The following is a 22,781-nucleotide window of genomic DNA, read 5'->3' as shown; positions in this document are numbered from 1 at the left end:
TGGAAAGCAGAGTATCAGAGAAGGGGAAGGGTGCACACCAGTATCTCATGCTAGGGTGGAGTAAGGATGCAAGCAGTGCACAAGCACAAACCTGGAAACATCCTTCGCAGCACCTTATCCAGCCTCTGTTACAAATGGTGATTGTTAGTGGAAAAGTCACAGCAGGTTATTTTTGCTGATTTTTTTATCTAGTTCTAGCTCATGTTTTGTACCCAGTGTTTCAAGGACAAGTGGATCATTCCTGTGTAATTTGAAGAACAATGATTTTTAAAAGGATTGCTTGGGTCAAAACTGCAGAACAACAGGACATTTCCTCAGGCATATCTCAATCAAACAGGACTTAAAGCCTCACATGCAGAAGAGAACGCAGGCCTCAATCACATGTTGAGATCCTTCAATGCCTAAAATACCCCAAGGACCAGCTCCAAAAGCCACCCAAACTCAGCAGGAAGCATTCTCCTGATTTTAACAACATCTTACTCAAAAAAAACCCTTGCATTTGTACAAGACAAAGTAATCCATCAGCACTTGCCAATTAAAATGAATACATTAAACTCAGACACCTTTAGGTTACTACAGAGTTTAAGAAACAAAACCAACACTATTGAACCTGTCAAATACTTAAAACCCACAGAACATCCCGTTTCATAAAAAGACCAGAGCTATGCTGCAAGTCCTTTCTCACGGAGGTTGACAAGGAAAGGCAAGCACGCCGGTTTTGCTGATCTGTACTTCTGCTGAGATGATCCCAGGTGCACTAGGCTTCTCCCCGGGGACGCAGAAAATCACATGTGAAGAGGACAAAGGTAGGCAAGCCACAACAACCTGTTAGGAGACACACCACGTCTGCAGAGAAAACTGCTGCTGCTATTTATTTCATACCACTGCAGCCCAAAGCTGGTAGCTGGTTTGTGCAACAAAGAACTGAATCCTGCAAAACACCAGTAAAACTGAATTCAGCGGGGAATTGGATGGCAAGCCGGGCAAAGGAGTTTAGAAAAGAGAATACTGTAGTACAAGAGAATTTCTAGGGATAATTAATGAACCAGCTGTCTGAAGAGTCATTCCTTTGGTTCACTTCTGTTAGCATTTGAATGCAAGATATGGCAGTAAGATCATATGGAATATGCATGAGATTAGCTCACTGCTCTTAATGAGACGGATGTAAATTCACAGCGACACAGTTGACATCTGCAGACTGACACCAGCTTTACACACAGTTAAACATATTTGTTCAGTGGGGCTGTTAAGGACAGTCAGGAAGCTAATCAGGAAGAACTAAGGCATTTTTTAATATAACAGCCTTGGTCCTGACTGAGAGCAAGACTACATCTATTCTTACACTAGCCACCCTATTTTCTAGCTTGATGCCTATCCTTGGTGTAGAGAAGGTCTAGGATCTATCTTTCAAATCCTGCTCCTTCTTAACAGCTTTCCTCAGGAAGGGGAAAACTTTTCTGCATGCTGCCTCCAATAACCTTCATCATTCCTCCCTACCTTGGGACTTAACAAAACTCTTCTATGAAAGAAAAAGCCAAATGTGTTACACCAGCAAGGCAGTTTGCAAAGGGCCTGCCTGCTTGCTTTCACAGGGCTTTTACTAAACAGCTGCTATTAGCCCTCCACTTTTATCAGCATTAATTCACTGAACCAGATTTTAGCCAGGGGGACACACAACACAAGTTTAATCTTACTGCAAATCAGCAGAAATTTTACAGAGCATATATCAACGCAGATCTTTACATGTTTGGCATGTCTTGAAAGGTAAATCGTCCTACAGATTTTTTTTAAGAAACCTGTGTGGTAAAAATTCACTCTTCAGCATTTGAAGTCTGTTAAAATATTTTCATCTTTTGATGCAGTACTTAGGTTCCACCTAGTGGCCTTCAACAGCAATAAACAGAAGACTAGGCGGGCATGTTATTGCCTAAATGCTTAATTTTCAAAATCTGTGTGTCTGGTTGCAGAAATATTCACAGTCTTCTTTAGACACATAATTACCTTTCAATCTCCTTAAAATTCTCTTGGTCCTCTGATGGGACTTTTCCAGCTACAGTTATTCTAGTTTAAACGTCTAAAGCAAAAGAGTATTAAATTAAACTAAAGCTTATTCCTGTGCAAACGAGACTGAGCGGATGGGCTGGCTAAGAGCATTAGCAGCTTGCAGACAGGAGCTATGTAGTGCTGCTATGCCTGTTAAATAAAGCAGCTGCTGTGTCCCTCCCCAGCCAGGTGCCAGCAGGGTATCTGCTCGTTAGCGGAACTAAGTTGGTACAAACCTGTCATGCTCAGTGAGACGCGTCTCACTTAACTACTGACATTTTTTCAGCATTGACTCCCTTCACTTGCCTTAGAAACAAGCACTTCTAGGCTGCGATTCAGATCACTTATTTCAGAGGTTTACCTTCAGGTGAGATGAACTGCATCCTAGAAGTGTCTCATTTCCTCATTCCCATATTCACATTAAAAGAGAAGCTAGAGGGCTTACAGGTGGTATAGTACCTCCATCACACATCTTCAATCCCACCCAAAGTGTCTAAGACTCTGTCTGCTACACAGCATTTGAAGTGTAGCCCACCTTGCAGTGAGCTCTGAGCAGGCAGCAAAAGGAATCTGGAAGCAGGGCAATCACACCAGTTACAGACCTTGCACCTAAGTTAAAAAACAAGAGCCATAATACCACAGAAAACTTGATTTCAACACTCTTCTCAGAATATGTCTCACCCTGCTGCTCAGCTCTGTTAGATTGATGAAGGTACATTTGTCTTGCAATAGAAATGTAAGACAGTTCTGCTCCTACCTAGTTTAAAGGTATAAAACAAACTATGCTTGTATTTCAGTTCCCCAAGGCAGTAGCAGAACACTCACCATAGATGTTTTAGCCCTCTTTAGGAGAGCTTTACCAACTCTGAAGAGTCACTATCTTCAAAGGGAAAGGAAAAAAAAACAACCATCAAAGAAATGTGAAATGTCACAAATTTATCAGCTGTCACATTAGAGGTCAAAAGCAGATATTTTAAAGTAATTTTGGTATCTTACATAAACAACAAGACAGAGTTTACCAAAACTGGTCTGGTTTGTCCACAGAGATCATACCTATATAAAAGAAAGTGAAACAAAATAAGAAAGAGGAAGTCTACCTAGTTCATGATTTGTGGAGTGTGGGATGGATGAAAAGTCTTTAACTCCTTAATGCAGCTTTTTCTGTCTATTCTCATTTCAAGGAGCTATACTTTTGGTCACACACAGTTTGAGGCTTGCACCCAGCAAATCACGTCTAATTTTCTAGAATGTGACTCTACTGTGCAGCGGGAACTGCCCAGATTTATTACTCTATAGTGGTGTCTCTTAATTTCCTCTCCACAGCTTACCTTTTCACCTTCACCTAAACTTTCACAGAGAAGGGCTACATACGACAGGCTGGCTCTTTTGTATGAAGAAAATGAGAAAATCTTCAATGGTTTCAAACTTCCTTGCTCTGTAAAAATGAAAAAGAGAAACTGAGGCGACACAGTGCCTACCTTGCCATTGGGTTTGTATCCTAAGCAACCTCAACCTGTGGTTTATTTGCAAGATAATTAAACCTGGTTTTCTGTAGCAGTTATTTCACAAAATCTGAGAGTTACAGCACCACATGGATTACAATCTCTCCATTTAAACAGATTTCTTTTTCACTTTGCACAAAACCATATGTTGTACGGCCTTACCTCCTAAAATCTTGAATCAACTCCCACCACGGGGAGCAACTGCTCCCTCCTTTACAGCACAGCGGACACTGCTAGATGGCCTGGGGGCCAGCGAACACCCTAGCGATCCTTGAAGCAATCCTCTTGCGAGCCTCAATTTGCCACTGAAATACTTCTCGCTGCAATGGCAGTTTTACTCTAAATTTGCAGCAGGTGCACCCGCCCCTTGACAAAGGGGGGGAAGGCTCCCTTGGTTACCCGCAGGCAATGCCGTACGGGTGAGCGTGCTGGGATTCACACACACCTCTGCCATGGGCAGCTCTTCCCATGGCGGAAACGGGTGCGGGGGGAATTCCAGGGGCCTGGCTCTGAGCCGGGGGTGTTACAGGTCCCCAGACAGCCCCAAGGGGCAGAAGGCCCGGCGGGGCCTGCAGCCCCTGGCCTACGCTGCCCTCCGCTGCACGGTGGTGAGGAAGCCCGGGTGGAGCTTCCAGAGCTTCGCCTCTGCTCGCACTAACGCGGGCAAACGCCCAGGCGGAGGGCTGGGGCGGGGCGAGCGGCAGGAAGCCGGTACCCGCCGCGTTGGTGCCGGGTTGTTTTCACCGCCGAGGCCTGAGGCGCAGCCCAAGGCCTAGCGAGCAGCAGGCAAACCCGGGGGTGCCGTGCAGCGCCCGCCTGGGCCTGCCGGGGGCCGCCCGCCGCTGGGGCGCCGCCCTGCCCTCCGCCTCACGCCCGCACAGCGAGAGGGGCGCCGAACCCCGCGGCGGCGGGCGCCGCGCTCCCCAGTCCCCGCCCGGCAGCGCGGGGAGGCGGCCCGGAGAGAGGCACAGGAGCCGTCGGCAGGAGTAGAGTTGATAGGTGGCTCCATAGCTCAGTGGTTAGAGCACTGGTCTTGTAAACCAGGGGTCGCGAGTTCGATCCTCGCTGGGGCCTCCGCAGCTTACTGTTTTGGGTTTGTTTTTTTTTTTTCTTTTCCCTCCCCTGGCCAAGGGGGAAGTCTCTCTCCGCAGCCGCGGAGCCCCGCCGCGGGGGCGTAGGGCAGGGGAGGGCGCTCAGCCGCGGTGGGTGGGCTGTTCCCCGCCGGCTGCAAGCCACAGCTGCGGTAGTAGGGAGCTGTTTTTCGCATCCACAAGCGGTGCGTCGGGAGGGGGCCGGTAGGAGACAGGCGTAACCCGGCTGTTACTTTGACTTTGTTTTTTTTTTTAATATTTGCTGAACGTTTCCAGCCCTCAGTGAATCCTTTGGAACGTGCAGGTGATCCATACCTTGAAAAAATATTGCTTAAAAAGAAATCTAATTTCATAGTCTGAAAGACAACTACTCTTAAAATTTACTTTTCACTGCATTTCAGTTAACAGGAAAAAAAAAAAAGTCAGGTCATTGATGTGTCTACTTCCTACTCTTGGATAAAAGATGCAAGTCCTGAAAGTTGGAGGCACATGGATTTTTTAGACAGACATATACAGCCAAATCTTACCAGAGAACATCCGGAGACTCTCGTAACTACCCTTGTCAGAAAAGAACATCACAGCAGGCTTTGCAAAGCAAGTTAACATTAGCAGGCTGGTGCTGTTAAGGTTTAACAGGACACATACAGAGAGTGCTAACACTGACATTAATGGAGGCACACTTGGGAGCACTGGCATAACAAGTCAGCTGATTCTCTTTTATTCGGTCACTATTCGAAACATTTGTTTCACCATCTGATAAGTGACTTGCTTTTTCTGGGACATCACTGAGCTTCAAAAGCTGCTTCTGAATCTACTGACCTTCCTCCTCTTCTCCAGTTTTTCCTTAGCTAGCGCTGCTTTTTTTGGAAGAAGCTTCTTGGTTCTGTTTAGGTGGAAGCTCTTCTTTTTTGGCAAATGTGGTGCTGGTGTAGTTCTGGATATGTGTGCAACCTTCACTTCCTGCTTCGGCTTGTGAGGTTTAGCCTCAGCTTTGATTTTCTGTCTCTTTTTACCAGGTGGAGCTGGTTCCACTGTTGATGCTTTTATTTTGGTGGATGAGGTCTTTTTAGCTTTCTTAGAAGGAACTGTTGGGATGGCTACAGTGCGGGTAGAAGATTTTTTTGGAGGCTTGGTTGTTGAACGTTCATTAAGCAGTTCAAGGACAGTCTCTGAGGAAAGTAATTAACATGGTTCAGCATCCCTGCTTTAAGGCAAAAGGCTAATTCAGAGATATGACTGATATAAAATCTTATTAAAGCAGTTAAGAAAAATAGCTGACATTCCAAAAGAAGCAATACACACTATATAAACACTCTTTTCTTCCATTAAAGGAGCCTTGGGTTTCTTGGAAATAAAATTTGTTTAATTTTAGAAACAATGAATGCATATTTAAGGAAAATAAGTCCAGACAGAATATGATGAAACATTGCACGCTTCTTTGGCAGACTTAACAATATGAATTTTTCATGTTACACTAATATCTAGAAATCCCAGACAAGATAACCTCAACTTGCTAAACACTGTTTCTACTCAATAATAAGATGTAATAATAATAAGATAACAATAATAAGATGTAACCCCTGCCCTAATTTCATGGAACATAGGACAGAAAAAGGCCAGTAGAAAAGAAAATTGACTCCCCTAGATTTACAGAGTGAGGACTTGACGCAAGGAGCTTGTGACAGAGCCAGGGACGGGCACTCAGAACTTCCCAGACCAAATCCAATGCCTGAATCAAAGCCATCAGTTCCCTTGTGATGCCTGTTTACACTATTACTTAGCAACACTTAGAAAAAAAATCAGACACTAGGATTAAGAAAAGGCATGGCATCTAGTAGATGGCAGAAGCACACATTAAATGTGACAACCTAACTTTAAGATTGCTCCTGCTCAGGGCTTTAGTTTTTAAGACTGCTAAAGATTTCGATCACATGCCTGTAAGATAGTTGCATGTTTTGCTTCTCAGTAAAATTAAAGCCTAACAACTTACTTGCACGTGGAACAAATGGTATCCGTTTACTCTTTGTTTTCACTGGAACAGGCTTGTATTTACACTTCCCTGGTGGAGCTCTCCTTGGAAAACAGAAAGCCATATGCAGATATCTAACAGTTGTTATGGAAGTTTGTTTATTTATTCCAGAGGCACACATCAATCCCCCATTGTCATTTGCCTCTGCTGGAAGAGGCATTAAAGCACTTTAGTCACCTGAAGCGGAACATAGGTGGAATTTAAAAGTGTAACACAGGCTGCAAGCCATAAAATCCCTGTCTGAACAGCAATAGCAGCTGGAAAGCTGCAGCTTCTCTTCTACCACCCTTCTGGTCAACTCTCTGCCATCAGGTAGTCTGGACTGTCTTTACCCAATGTGGATAGCTGGTGTGTTTGTGTGTGGGATGCTGGCCAGCCTGCACGTCCTTGTAGCCCACCACTGAATTCAAGGGTGCTGGATCAGTGTGTTCACCTATACATCATCCTGCTGCTGGAGGCACAGCACAACGCTGTTTCTAGGAGCCTGGTGGGTGCACTGGTTGAACTTCAGACTATTAGTCACTTTGGCTTGTCCTCACCAATATTGGCTTGTGCATCCCACCTTGAAGTGGAGGAGTGTCGTTCATGCACCTAAAGTCTTGTCAGTGACAGTGCTTTCTGCTCGCTCATGGTGCAGCATAAGGATCTCTGTACATGCAGCAGAATATTCCCACACAACCCCATGGAAGTCATTGTGACCTGCAAAGGGTGCCGCTTCAGACACAACATAGTGCTGCAGCAAGAGGGGTGAGAAAGGAAAGGACAGGCAAGAAGAGAGGAAGCAACAACTGCAAAGAAAATGTATCTGTGTTCCTCTCCTGCTGTTCCCTGACAACTTCCCACAGTACAAAAGCACTCAAAAAAAAGCACATTTTCCCTGAGGTAAGCTGTCCCATGTTAAGTGACAGGAAGGGGGTACAAAGAAGAGCAACAGACCTGTGCTTTCTGTTCCCCACCAAGGGAACTGCTGTAGGACAAATAAGAACAGGCACTCGCAATTTGGCATGCTTGACAGCACACAGCAAAGCAAAGCACGACCTAAGGCATCACATTTTCTCGTGATTAGCATTCTCCTTCAGACATGGGCAACAGCCAACTGCTTCTTCCACACCATTTCAATTAAAACAAAAAGGTTACTAAAGCAGGGTTGTTGGCATTGCTTGTGGGGTTTTTTGGTGGGTTAGGTTTTTTCCCACCTCTCTCCCCAACTTTTAAAGCACCTTCTGATACCTCTTCCCTCCACTCCTGACTGAGGGGATTTGGTTCCAATCCAGGCAGAGGCACACCAGCCACTCTGCTGTCTCTGAGAGCACTGCTGAAGAGGCAAGCTGAAGCGGGGACACAGGGCACTGCTGCCATCAGTTTTCCTAGGAGGTTCCTAGGGAAGTTTGAGTTGCCATCAGGGAGATGGCAGTGCCCCTGCCAACGTTTTGAAGCAGGCGTTTATGTGGTTTGCTGCCTGTGCCAGCATGCTTGCTGAAGTGTGGGCAGGAAGCAGGAAGTGTCTGGGCTGGACAGAGTGGGACTGCACCCATCAGAGGAGCCAGTTATCCCAGCCACCGCTCATAGCGAGACAGAAATGGAAAAATCCTATAAAGAGCATTAAAATGAAAAGGAGAAAGGAAAAATCTCCGCTCATGGTACAATCAGGAGGAAGCCAGAGTGCAACCCAGGATCTGGAGGTGTTAGGTGTCTCTGCTCCAGAGCCAAGCAACCTCAGCCTCCAGAGGAGCAGTCAGTGCTTTGCACACCCTGGACAAGCTTGCAAAGTGCTTAAGCAAACAGACAAGGGCAAAGCTCAGCAGAGCAGCATCCTGGCTAAGGTAAACAAGGGGAATCAGAAAATACAAGAATAATTTCCAAAGAGTCAAGGGAATAAGCGCCTGGTCATGCTCTGGAAGTGATGGATATGAAGCTCCAAACGCACAGGGAAGAGCTAGCTTCTTTCCAGAAAGCCAGTGAAACCATCGCACTCCTGGCAGGGGCTTGCTGCCCCCCATAGAGTCATCATAACATGGTGTATTACTGCACACCAGTCCTCAGGCAGGCAGCCTCCTGGAAAGGCTCCCACGGGCTGCTTGTGAAACAGAAAGCTGCATTTCTCCCTTTACAGCAGGAAAGAGGAGAGGATTTATCATCCTGATAGTCTTCATGGCGCATTAAGGAGTGGCACAGGGACTGCAGGGCTTTTTTTGTGAAACAGAGCATGCTCAAACTCCCGATGTTTATACTAGCTCACAAATTTTTTTTTTTTAGTTGAAAATGTTACATTTTGGTCAGCCACAGTTAATGCAGTTCAAAGGCTTCCTGGAAGGCAATAAGCTGTTAAAGGCAGGAGTCTCAAGTAGTTACAGCAAGTAAAAGGCTCAAGTTCCTATTCCCATCACCTTGGTATAGACCTTGAGTTACCTATCTAGCTTTGGATTTAACTTCCCTAGAAAACATATCTTGTTTTCTCCATTTTGTTTGTGTCTGAGATCTCAGCAACAGCACAGACACGTTAGTACTGTAGCTATTTTACAGGGTTATTTGAAACTCATTTAATGTTTTTTAGCAAGATCCAAAAGCTTGGGAGGGGAAAAAATTACATACACACGCTTATTATTGTAAAAACAGACTTTAGCAGGGATAACTGCTTAATGGGGAAAAAACATTTTGCTTGGAAAAAGTCAGGTTTAGGCTCCAATTATTTGAACACTGTATGAACCACCAGGTTTCACTCTTTAAGAAAACTAAACTGTGGACTGCAATTTCTTTATATGAAAGTGCATCACCGATATTTGGTATCGTGACCCTGAAGGATATGGACTGTCATTTTTAAAACACCACTGTGCTGTACTTCAGATATGCAACCAAGGAGACATTATTTTGATCCTTACTGTCCCAGACCTTTAAGGTATCTGAACTCTGTCTATTTCTGGGTGCACAGATATGATGCATGAGGAATAAATTCACTAAAACTTATTAAAGTTGCACCAGATGTACGGTGGGTGAACAAAAACCAAGGACTGGATGTGGAGGTCAGTGACATTACGTATCTGTAGTAGTTAGCATTTGTTCTCATGTGATCGCTGGAGAATGTATGGTGATTATAGAAGAATTTGGCATGGAAAAACATCTTTAATTACTAACCTTGCAGGATCAATAAACTTGTAGAGCGATCCATGTGGTGCATAGGCACTGGGATAAGAAGTAGACATAAAATACAGCTCACCTAAATGAAAGTGAAAAAAGAAAACTAGTCTCAGATTCAAGTGCCCAAGATGAATCCCAGTTCTCCATTTCCCTCTCTTTCCTGGCTCTTCACTAATTCACATGGTTAGAAAAGAAAACCCCTTCAGTCACTCCTTCAGTCGTGTCCTGCTTCCAAGAAGTGGACTTTTCTCACCCTGGCCTGTGCAGGTGGACTCCCAGGGACACCAAGTGATCTCTCTGTTGCAGCAGGGTTCCACGCAGAACCAGCAGCCCTCGATTGAGCACAGTGCCTGAGCAGGACCTTCATTACCTCATGTCAGTGGCCCTCCAAAAGGTTACTTCCCTCTATATAAATATGTATTTTTTAAACTTGTTTGTACCAAAGCAGCAGCCAGAAGCTACAAATAGAGGGGAAGACCACACAACAAATATTTAGCCATCTCAGTCATACCAAAAACATCCAACAAGAGCTAAATTGGCAAATCCATGGAAGACAGAAGCTTCTTATTCCTGTATGGTTGCTGAGGAGAGCAACTACTCCTCATGCCTTCCCTTCAGCACCCACTAGAACAATATCCAGGCAAATTATAGTAGCTTGCAAAAGAGGCAAAACTGTTGTTGCCTTTCAAATTACATGATGACACCATACTGGTTTCTAAAAGAACAACCAGTAGAAGAGACATCTAACATCCACTCACTCCACGTGTTGTTAAAACAGTTAAAAGTTCTACATATTTCACAACAAAACATGTATCTCCCCACATCTTTGACAGAATATGCTAGCCAGACAGTCTAGGATCTTTTCGTTACAAGCAAATATCTTTTCTGCTGAATCGTGAAACATCAGAGCTTACTAAAGCAAATCTGGGTTCTCAAAATCTTGCAGTCACTTTTTGTATTACATAGCTCTTTTTCAGGAGACTATACAAAAGCGAACGAAGTATGCATTGGTACTTTCACCTTGGTGAGAGATCTGGTCATCGTGACCATAGCAATAATCCTATGCACTGAGGCACTTCCACTCAACTTTCAAGTTAGTAGCTTTCCTCATCCCCAAATAAAGCCTTGGTGTATGATCCACAGCGTGAAGTGCTGTTGTTGTGAGTAAGCCTGAGGAATTTATACTAATGAAGAGGAAGAAATTCAGATAAGCTGTAAGAACTCAAGTGAGGATGAGCAGTTACAATGAAAGAACAAACTGCATTGATATAGTCTTTTCATTAATGAAACAGCATAAACAAACAACAACAAAAGGACAGGGAAAGGCTGAAACAAACAGCAGTTCAAACTCCTTAGAGAACCTGGATCATTCAGGCTGCAAGTTCACCTGAGGATCTGTCTCCTGAGCTCTCCATCAAGCCGATCTGCAATAGCCGCACAGGGCAGGAGATCTCTCTGAACGCCATACGAACCCTACTTGCTGTGCTGAGATAGCCACAAACCTGTTCTGCAGTGGCTGCTCTCTAGTAGCATGTAAGGAGCAACAAAATTTTACACATTTGCCCTACAACACAGAACTGACAGTACAGTTTCCAATAAAGATATGGCTAGTACAATACTTACCTGCTTCATCCTCAGCAAATGAGATGATGAATTTGCTGTAAGAACTGATCATTCCAGGGAAAGCACAAGCTTTTGTGCTACCAATGCAGATATCTTGCTGCTTCCACTTATTTGTCTTCTCATCTTCCTGTAAAGCCATAAGTCGACTAGATGAAAAATAAAACCTTGTGGTTTATGTTTCCATTATCAAGATTAGTTCCTGTCAAAATCATGCATTACTGGAAAAAGATGTCAGTGAGGACCCTGACTATTGACTGGCTTGTCTTTTGGAAAAACAGACCTGAGTGGTGGACTTAGCAGTGTTGGGTTAATGGTTGGACTTGATGATCTTAAAGGTCCTTTCCAACGAAAACGATTCTATGATTCTGTGAAAAGCAGACCTATCCTAAGGACTCTAAATTGGAGAAAGTTTAGATTCCAACCAAAATGTTGTTATAATGGACAAACAGAGCACTTAATCTAATGCACAGACATCTGGGATTCTCATTTACTCCAGCTCAAAAGGTTTCAGAATGCTGTGATATGCTTATTTACCTACATAAGGCAAATGTGGGTACAAAATAGGAGCTGCAGAGAAAACAGTCTCACCCGTTCATGAAATCACCAAAAATATAGAGGCCGTTCAAGTTGGGCGATTCACATCCTCTGTATATGTAACCTCCAGTGACCGACTTCCCCACATTGCGGCCATATGCAAATATGGGAAGAATGTCATCTGTTAAACACAGAAGAATAAAAAGCAAGAAAATTTGCATCCAGACAGCATCAAAAAGCAATTGCTCAATTACACTGATGGGCATAGAAATAACTAGAAGGACCAATACAGTTGAACAAACAGCATAGTTAAATTTCAGTGGGAATTCAGTAATTTATTCCAGGACAGAACAGACCCAGGGGCTTTAAGGAGCTCTCTGTGTAGTTGCTTATCAAGGCTTAGTCGTGATGAGGTTCTGTACCACATAGGACCAAGATTGTCTTCATCAAGAGAGCAATGCAGAAAGGCATCAGCCTCCAGCAAGTATTATCTTACAGGTTTGTGACTGCATTAATCATTTTAGCAGGGATTGTCGTTACAAATTCCAGTATTTTTAGAGAAGGGAATAAGATCAAACAATTGCAAGTTAACTCAACGTCTTCATAGGTTTGCTGACATTCTCAGCACAGAATGTGCATAAGTGTACTACCGCCATTTTATGTCACAAGACTTATAAAATAAAGGCTTTGCCTTTGGTAACATTAAAATTGAATTCAGCCCTTTCTTGGGTTGAATATCAGATCCCTCAAAATTTTAGTCTTGTCCTCACATTTTTCCCCTGGATCAAGTAGCTTGTCTTTAATCTTTAATGATGATCACAGAAAGATAACAAATACAATTAATTAAAACTGCAGATGAAGAGCAAAATTTAAATTAGCTGTGTTGTCAATTGAGGATTTGGCCATTTAGGTTTTTTGTTTGGTTGCTTTGGGGGTTTTTTTTTTTTTGGTGTTTTTTGGTTGGTTGGTTTTGGGGGTGGGTTGTTTTTTGTTTGTTTGGGGGGTTTGGGGGGTTTTTTGTTTGTTTTCTGGTTTGTTTTTTTGTTTTGTTTTTGGTTTTGGTTTTGTTTTTTTTAAGACATCCATGTGGGCACTAGCATAGCAGAGAAGTGTTGATAACACATACTCTACACTTCCCTGCTCATACAAATGTTTCAGAAACATCTACACAAGCTTGAGACCAAGTGTTTTCTTCCAACAGCTTAAGGAATGTTATAATAATAGCCAGTTCTTCTACCATGCTTTCCAAAAAGCTTTACAAAGACTACCAATATCTACTGTTTTTTTGAAGGCAGCACGTGAGTTTGTCCATCACACCCACAGTCAAACCCAGAGCACGGCTTTCGGGTGTCTGCTGCAGCACCCTACTCGCTATGACACACTGCCTCTTCCACAGAATTTGCTTCAGGGTCTCCGTGTCAGCCTGGTGCACTCCCCTTAGCCACAGCCATGGCTTAGAGCTTCTGAAGAAAACACAACATTGCTTTTCTACTTAAACCAAATCCATTGCCTTCCTGACTTCACTGGGAAAATTCTGTCTGCAAAAGGCACAGGCTTTGACCCTAAACACCTTGTCCAGTGCAGTGTATGACAGGGAATTCCCTGAATAAGCAGGGCATTGTTTCATACCAACACTGCAGGGCTGGGAAGAAGGATTTTCTGCTCTTGAGTAGATAATCTCCATTTAACACACTGTAGTGGTTTAACCCCAGCCAGCAACTAGGCCCCACACAGCCACTCGCTCACCTCCCCCCGCAGTGGGATGTGGGAGAGAATCAGAAGGTAAAAGTGAGAAAACTCATGGGTTGAGGTAAAGACAGTTTAATAGGTAAAGCAAAAGCCACATGCACAAGCAAAGCAAAACAAAACAAGGAATTCATTCACTACTTCCCATTGGCAGGTGTTCAGCCATTCCCAGGAAAGCAGGGCTCCATCACACATAAAGGTTACTTGGGAAGACAAACGCCATAACTCCAAACGTCTCCCACTTCCATCTTCTTCCCCCAGCTTTATACGCTGAGCGTGACATCGTATAGTATGGGATATCCCTTTGGTCAGTGGGGTTCAGCTGTCCCAGCTGTGTCCCCTCCCAGCTTCTTGTGCACCCCCCCAGCCTACTCACTGGTGGGGTGGTGTGAGAAGCAGAAAAGGCCTGTATTATCAACACAGTTTCCAGCACAAATCCAAAACACGGCCCCGTACCAGCTACTATGAAGAAAATTAACTCTGTCCCAGACAAACCCAGCACACACACAACACTGGATTATTTAGCTTCACTGGAAAAATGGAGCAATAGTTCACTAAATACACATGTATAATAAAGTAATCTTCTGTAAGCAAATACTTCCTTACCCAAAGAGGAATTGTGGCAAAGCTTTGTGTCATAGCATTCAAACCCCTCCTTTGCTCTCCAGCCATAATTCCCTCCTTTAACAATGATGTCAATTTCTTCAAATCTGTTCTGCCCGACATCCCCACAGAATATCCTCCCTCTTCCCTTTTTCGTGACAGGGTCCCCTCTGTCAACCGCACATCGCCACATATTCCTGACCCCATAAGCATAAACCTCAGGGCAGGCCTTGAGATCAGACACAAATGGATTATCAGGAGGAACGCGATAAGGCTTTCCATCAGGGCTTTTTCCATCCACGTCAATCCTCAAGACTTTGCCCAACAAAGCACTCCTAAAGAGAATGACAAAAAGAGACAAATCCCAGCATGAGAGCCAACTGAGAATAAACAATTCTCTCCCTCTTCTGCCTTTCCAAAGGAAAAGTTATCTGTCCAAAAAGAGATAAACCAACAGCTGGTATGTCTTGCAACCTGTTTAGGTCACAGAAGACTTTTCCCTCTATCAACAAACTGGGTTCCCTCAGCTTTCAAAATGTAAGATCTAAATTTTTGAAATACTGCATTGGACAGACTTGCAGACACACAAGCACTTTCAGAAAGCACTCTTTATTCCACATTGTCTCATTTCCAAACCCTGTGTCTTGGTGGAGAAGCTCAAGGCTTTCAGTTGCCCTCCTACTTACTTGTTCTGAGCGTTCCCAAATTTTCCAAAAGGGTCTCCAGCTTTCCCTCCATCCCCTGTGAATAGATACATATAGCCATCCACACCAAAGAGCAGCTGCCCACCGTTATGATTTGCAGCTGGTTCTTCAAGCTCCAAAAGATTCCTAAAAAAAAGAAATAACTCCAGATGTAGCTACTGGAAAGGACTTACCATTCAGGTAAGCTGCAGAAGTATTGCATCACTTCTACAGAAGAAAGCAGTATTTCCCAGTGGTACAGACCTGTCAGCTTTGTCAAATACAGTGCTGGGTTGCATCCCGTTTCGTGTGAGCCTGCAGCATAAGGCTGCCTGCCTGACAGCAGAGCTCCTTTCAGTAAGGCATCCCTTGAGGAAACGTGTTTCCCACGAGCCATGCAGCACTACGGCTGCTCCGTGTACTACAGCTCTGACCTGCGCTGCATTAACACCTCTTGTGCTACAGAGCTCACTCACCACCCTGAGCACAGGAGTATCACAGCTCATCTGAAAACACAACTGCAAATACAGAGTGTGTTTGTCTGCAGGGAACTCTTGTTGCCCTTTAAACTTTGATTGTGACAGGTGGGTTCTGCTTTCTTATATGAGAAGCAGTTGGTGAATTTGAGGGCTTCAGAAGCATCTCATGGTGATTGTGAAACTCTAGATAAAACAAATCCACTATTAACAAATCCTCCATAACTGAGACAGCTTTTTTTCTTAGCGGGGGCACGGCCAGGGGCAAAGGTGTCAGATCAAATGAATGTAGAGTACCGTAGTGAAGCATTCGTGTTCTCCTACAATACAAAGCACTTTTAGGGCAGACGTTAATGCCACAATAGGCTTAAGGCTACTACCACTCTTTAGAAGGCAAGAGGTACAAGATAGACAGAGAAGACAACCTGGAAGCCTAGGTCCTAGGTCCTCTTTTCAGTTTCGTTTCTAGTTTGCTGTGTGACCTTGAGCCAAACCGGCTCTGGTAGCTTCATAGCAGGCCAGTCACACACCTGGACCAGGGTGACTGGGAATGTGCAGGTTTTGCAAGGGGGAAGGACAGGGAAAAATAATTTTTCATCATGGCATACAACAGCATTCAACACAAACTTTACCTTTCCGAGTGTGGATCAGCTTTGTTGACATCAGATGCTAAAACCTTCAATTCACTGATCCTGATCTTTTCCACTCGGTTCTTATCCATGTATGAGTAATAGATATAAAACTTCCTATTGTATTTGCACTTGGGGTGGAAAGCCATCCCCAGAAAGCCTCTCTCATCCCCTATCCATGGCGTAGCCAGCACTATACTTTTAATATCCAGAAAGGGCTCCTCCAGCCGGCTGCCATCAGGTAGGTAGACCCAGATCACGCCCACCTGCTCAGCTACGAACATGCGGTGGGTATGGTCATTCGCGTGCACCATGAGCACCGGGTTCCTCAGGCCGTTGGCAATCTCGGTCAGACAGAGCTGGAGGCAGCCTTTGCGGTCCGCCACCACCGAGCCCAGGTTGCGGTTGAGGGCTGTGTTCTTCAGCACATTGGGGAAGCAGTAGTCCTCATCGTGTAGGTGAAGGAGGTTGCAAAAGCACGTCTTGTTTGTCTCGCAGCATTCTTGGATGTGCTTATCACTTGTCAGCAGGCTGATGGCAGAGCGGCAGTTGAAGTGAAACTCGGAGCAGTAGTCAAAACAAAGTCCTGGGAGGTTTCTTAGAGGTGTCCGAGGGTTTTCTGCGTCATAGAGATGTGCAGCATATGGAGAACATTCCTGGAAAATAAAAGAAACTAAGTATGTGTTTGTGTACACACATCCAGGAGAAGCCAATACACCTTCATCAAAGCAAACTGGTTAATAGAACAAAAAAAATCAGTAAGGCAGAGAACATAACGAGTCATCTTTGAAGTGGCATAGTAGAAAGTCACTCAGAGTATTGCTAAAGGGGATTTAGAGGTCAGTAGTTGTTTCCTTTACCAAAGCAATCAGCTGCACCTAAATTATTCCCAATAGAAGTATGTCCGTGGAGGCTGTGGATTCTCCATTACTAGAGGTTTTTAAGGAAGTGACAGGCAATTTCTTTTTGCAATCTCTTCTTACCTTTGCTTTTAGAAATCCCCCTTAGCTTCCCCTGCTAGATTTTGAACTAGGTACTTTGTAACCTGTTCTTAACAGTTTGAGAGAAGAATTTGTTCACTCCCTCACTGCAGCAACCATTTGCACTATGGAGAACGTTAGCCTTCGTACTTCAGACTTTTCCAGGCCAGCAGTCCCAAATCCGGACACATCTTTCACATTAGCCTGCATAATTGCCTTTTCCAGTTATATTTAAGATTTTACTTTGTTAAGCCACTTAAACCCATACCTAGTTCTAACCAAGTGTTGGGAAGGAAAAAGAACAAACCAGGTACAGGTTCACCTGCACCTTCAATACTGTGTGCAGCTCTGGTCCCCTTTCTCAAAAGCAACATAGGGGAACAAATCCACAGTGGCCATCAAAGGACAGTGAAAAGTCACAAAAGCAGTCAAAGATAACAGCTAAGTAAGGTGGGACCTGTGTTGCATTTCGACTCCTGGGAAGCTCTCTCATTCCCACTAACATGCAGCTGGCTCACCACTCTGTTGTGTACAAGCCACTTGCAGTCTAAAGCTCCTCTCAATTCTCTTCTGAAGTAATTACTTTATTAACATCTTTGAAAACATTTCTAATTTCTCTCAATAAGTTGGGAACAGAGTCCAGCTCCCAGACCACCAATCTGAGAAGAGAAAGAGAAGAGAAAAACAGCTTCCTCTCACCGCCTCTGAGCTCCACCAACTCTGTTCTGCAGTGTAAGGGTCTCCTACAGTTCATCCTCCTAAATAAGCATAGTCCCTGAGCAGCTGCCATGCTTTTCCAGCCGTTGGGCTTCCCACACAGCATTTGCCTGACAAACAACACCTGCAGCACAGAGAGCCAGCAAGGCACATGAGATGGAGCTGTTCCTCAGGATCTACATAAACTCCCAGGATTGGTGGCCTTGCAGTCACTGTTGGTTGTCTGCTTTCATTTCATTCAAGCGTGCATGAAGCAATATAATTCATCCCACTACTTTATAGAGCAGAAGAAGCAGAAGCTGCTAAAATCAAGTAGATACTTCTTTGCTGTTTTCTAATAGTTTCTCTGCAAAAAGAGCGTACATTCAGCAATCAAGTCAGGCCTCAGATTACAACTGGCTTAAAAAGTATGTTGCTTTCCCTGCACTAGCTCTAATCCCGTGCTAATATCATGGCTTTCAGTCAGCTCGAACAAGGCTTAATGTGCCTTTTTGGTTTTTTAAGCCTCTCCTGTAGCAGTTCTAAATAGAGAAACATCCTCTCAGCCAGCAGCCAAACAGCTGTTCTAGTGCATGTAGCAAGGTTTGCATCCAGGGAATTTTTATAGCCATGCAACTTGTGCGACACCTCCTTAAGAACATTACAGGCAGTTTTCAGAGTTTCATATTCAGTTTTTAAGCTAAATCCTAGAACGGCTCAGCTGAGTGTCAGACTCTAAACGTACAAGTGCTTAGAACAAACATAGCTAGCAAAAATTGACCCAGATCTTGCCAGATGCAAGCTGAAGCAGCTCTACTAGCAGAGCCAGATCGCTTTAGATGCCTCATCTAGCCTGTTAGTTTTCAAGAGAAACATATCTGGTTTAGAGTGACAGCAGGAAATCCATGATCCAGAACACATCCCCATCTAATAGTCTTCTCTGTTAAGAAACACACAGCTCCACTGCCAAGCTAAGGTACACTCCACGGCATCCTTCTTGGGCTTTGTGGGACCAGCAAGACTGCTGCAGTCGTTAAAAACAGCTTCCTCTGTGTAACCCGCAGAACACCACTCATTACCACACCAGGAAGGTTAGGGGAAAAAAAAAAAAGTTCTGTTTTTTTTACTGTCTGCTGGTTTTGGCACTGAAGGAACACGTGACTGAATGAGCTTTGTTAGAACGCATCACTACTACTCTGGCCTCCCCCAAACACCTTAAATAATGCTGTTTTCACTAAATTAGAGCAGCTACTAATTTCAGGTTTATCAATAAGCACCTACACCTCTTTTTTGAAATTTGTTTTGTTCAAAAGACAAAAGCTAATAATATTACTTTGTCTACCATTGCTTCTGAGTCTAATATTTGCATTCCAAGTTCAATACAAATAATATCAACAAAAGCAGTTGCTACTGGCAGAAGTTTATCTGAAGTCCTGCCGTACACAGCAGAAATAAGCACTTGGCACAATTACATCCTCATCATGTATATGCATCTGTCTTTTTGTATTTGATGTGGCACTAAGTCCACATCAAAGTTTCATGGGTGGCGACTACAAACTATCAGGATACTGCAGAGGTGGTAGAATGGAGATGTCATCATTTCCCCTCCCTTCTAACAAGAGATCATCAGTAACAATTTGATCCAGCAAGGCGACATCACTAAAGCAAAACCATTTCATAGATCTTTGCTCCTCCACTAATCCAACAGCCAAATAATACCTTATTAATCTGAAAATCTATAAGAAAAATGTATAGGGTGGGTTTGTTTTTTTGCTACAACATACACTTACAACAAGTGCAAAATTATGCCCTGCAGAATGAACAAAGATGCAACAGATATTTTTATAACGCTTTTTCTACCTGCAACATGTAGAAAAGTCTTCATTATACCAACATCATGGTTCTGCTAGGACCTGTAACACATCTTCCTCTGGTTTACCAATTATAAAATAACAACCAACCCTGATGCTACTTTTTTGAGCCCTGGTACTGAAAGCATGTGCCCCCCCACCCCAAGGGGATGGCAGAATCCTGCCAGTGTCAAAAAAGAGTGGAAGCATTTTGGTACACAGATAATATTTTAGGGCTAAGGAAATATTAACTAGAAGAGTTTTATACATTCTTAGTAAGATTGAGTCTTTTGGCTGCTTTGTGTTTTGGCATGCAGTAAGTCCAGCTTTACGTGATTAACAGTTGTTAAAGGCAGGTCAGTTCTGTTCTCTAATTACAGCCATGGGAGAAACTCAGGAAGAACAGTGCCTTTGGTCTTTTCTTACTGCACAATGCCTGCTTCTGTGAGCCAGGCGGACAGTGGGCAGACAGCGCTGATGAAAACGCAGTGACTGAAGCCTCGGGACCTTGCAGCAGCTGTGTGAAACCACTGCCTGTTAAATTTTGTTCTACTTTAACAACCACACCATTTGGAGCATCCTCAGCAGGAACACAATCAAAACACATCCTTCATGGGGTCCAGGGATCCAAACACTTTGCCTGATAATTCCCATATCATTTGATCCTGTAGAATTTGTAATCCAGCACCTAGTAGCTGCAAGCAGAAAATAAATATTGATCTGGAACTCTCCCCTTCATTATGAGAAAATTAGCAGAGCAGCAGGATTCCCATCACCATCCGATTTGGGCAATGCTTTCAGAAATGATTATTGCTAGCTAATGTCACTATATATTGCCAGATACCACAAAGTGATACACCTTACACAGAGCACTTTGCAAAATGCATGCTGAGGATTAGGTACCCTTGCTCTGTCAGCCCACTTTTCCCCTGCTTCCACATCTCTTCACAGACACAGCTAGCTATAAAAGACCATCAGAACCACAACTGACCCCCAAGTCAACCCGAAGCATATAACACAGACACTGTTTTTCTGCCCTACCTGGCACAGGATATCTTTGATATACCTTCCACACAGCTTATGCCCCCGGGGATCAATATAATCCATGATGTCCCAGTATTTTGCTGCAATGCTGTTGTCTCTCTCCTGATCACAGCAGCCAAAATTTTCATAGGCAGAGCAGAACTCCAAGTGAAAAGGAGGCTGAAAAGGTGGCCCGTAATCCAGACACTGAGGATGCCCCAGCAGACTGCCTATCAGGCACAAGAAGGAGAGGCAAAGAAAGACATGTGGGCAAGAAAAGGAAACTCCAGAGCCGCTGCTGCTCCTTCCAGTGCATGGCAGAACATTCACTTCCTTCAGTGTGGGTTTCTGGAGGTCAGATGTATAGAAATCCTGGACTACTTTGTAGTATGGTTCATTCATCCTCTCTGCTTTATTAATTGCCAGCCACCGAGCTCAGCATTCACTCAGGTTTCCTTACATCCTCTCTCCCTTTTTCTCTCTGAAGTTTACTACTTGGCAGGAGAGAAACCCTCCAGGCTGCCTCTTTGGTATTTCACACGTCACATAGCTGAACCCTCCCCTCTGGACATTTCTCATGCCCCTAGAAGCACTCACAAGTCTAATCCCTACCTCTTAGTTTAAACTGGTTGAGAAATCCCTCACCAAGTAATACGAATAATAAAAATATGAAATATGATACCTATATACAGAACTTGATAATCTCTCCCCATTTACAAAACGCAAGTGAATAATTTCCAGTTGCTAACTACCATTTTACTCAGCTTTTAAAATGTACCAGACTTGGGTCTGGTTTCATTAAGACTGAACAGGTGTCATAAAATACAATCAATTAACCATAGGTACAAGTAATTTCAAGACAAAAATTTACAGAGATATTGCTGTTACCTACAAATCCAGGTATACATTCAGGGTTAAAATGAGAAGAAATTCAGAAAGACTGAAGAAACCACACATTTAAGGCACCAGCACAACCTGAAGTTGACTGTGATATTCTGTGGTAACCCTGTATTTAAGCTAATTGATTTTAGTGGGTTTCATCCCAGCTGATGTTTAACTGATTTAAGGATGCAGATTTTTGCCCACTTCCCCCTCTGGTGAAGAATGCATGAGGAAGCCCTCCAGTTAGTGAAGTACAGCATCAGCTGTGTATGCAGGTATACTATGTTTCTACACATTGTACTCAGTCTGTGTTTCCGAGAATGACACTTCTCTAACTCGGCTCTTCCGTAAGCAGACCCAGAGTGCTTTGGTCACAACCAAGCTCCTTTATCACTTCACCAAAAGAAACATTTTCTTTTCACATACACATTGCTACTCTTAACAACACAACAAACCCACATGTACCCAGAGCGCTCATCACCACAGTGCTGCATGTGTCACAAGGCATAAGTTCAAGATCAGCAGCACACCAAGAGCCTAAGGGATTCAACAAAGAGGAGTAAGTCATGCTTTGCCTTGCAGCTGCAGGAGTGTTGCGGCCAGTCTGATGCTGTTAGGAAGAGGCTTTAGCATGCACCTGCTCACTTGACATTTCCATACAACAGAGCTTATTAGAGATTAAGGCTTTGTGATATGTTCTGTTGTTTCTGAAACATCACTGAGGAACAAAGCAATTAAAACAGAGCCATTAGATATCTCTCCTCCCCACAAATCCTAGGAGAAACTATTACGGCCAACGCACAGGTATCTTCTGTGCTATTTCTAGTAGCTTCCTACTTACTGCTTTACCTCTACAGGACACAGGCAGAGAATGGGGAAAGGGAAGCTGCAGGGAGAATCTCATGTATAGGGACACCTCCACTCATCCAAAACTCTTTCCCCTCTCCCCACACATCACCATTTACTCCCAGGATCTATCTGTACGTAGCTCACAGAGAAGTCAAAGCTCTCAGTCCTAGCTTCTCAAGAGCACCACCAGTGTAACATGACAGCTGAGTATACTCTGTGATTACAGATGTCCTCGGGGTCTTTATTGGGAAAGGGCTGTTTTAAAAAACCTCTGGGTTTTTTACTTTCATCTGTTTTGCTGTGGCTCTACCTTGTGGCACCTTGACTGTCCAGCAGCCTGCCAATAATCCTGTCTCTGCCTAGACTTCAATGAACTGGAAACATGTCAATCACAAGATTCAGCCCTG

General features: G+C 43.9%; 1 protein-coding gene and 1 non-coding gene across 2 annotated transcripts; one reads left to right on the top strand and one right to left on the bottom strand.

The window, feature by feature from the left end:
- Positions 1-4,546: 4,546 nt before the first annotated feature.
- On the top strand, positions 4,547-4,619 carry TRNAT-UGU (transfer RNA threonine (anticodon UGU)). Its single transcript has one exon. It is a non-coding gene; the product is annotated as a tRNA-Thr (tRNA).
- A 713-nt stretch (positions 4,620-5,332) lies between these two features.
- HHIPL2 (HHIP like 2) lies at positions 5,333-21,045 on the bottom strand. The gene is made up of 9 exons (XM_068408226.1): positions 20,662-21,045; positions 16,098-16,750; positions 14,993-15,136; positions 14,310-14,641; positions 12,012-12,138; positions 11,424-11,569; positions 9,798-9,879; positions 6,627-6,709; positions 5,333-5,805 (listed from the first exon to the last, which is right to left on the bottom strand). The coding sequence occupies exons 1-9, from the start codon at positions 21,043-21,045 to the stop codon at positions 5,429-5,431; spliced, it is 2,328 nt and encodes a 775-aa protein (XP_068264327.1). The 3' UTR covers positions 5,333-5,428.
- Between the last annotated feature and the right edge of the window lie 1,736 nt (positions 21,046-22,781).

Source organism: Nyctibius grandis, chromosome 1 (assembly GCF_013368605.1).
Source record: "Nyctibius grandis isolate bNycGra1 chromosome 1, bNycGra1.pri, whole genome shotgun sequence".
In the NCBI taxonomy this organism is placed as follows: domain Eukaryota; kingdom Metazoa; phylum Chordata; class Aves; order Nyctibiiformes; family Nyctibiidae; genus Nyctibius; species Nyctibius grandis.
Note: the sequence above shows the minus strand (reverse complement) of the source record. Positions and strands in the feature narration are given on the sequence as shown.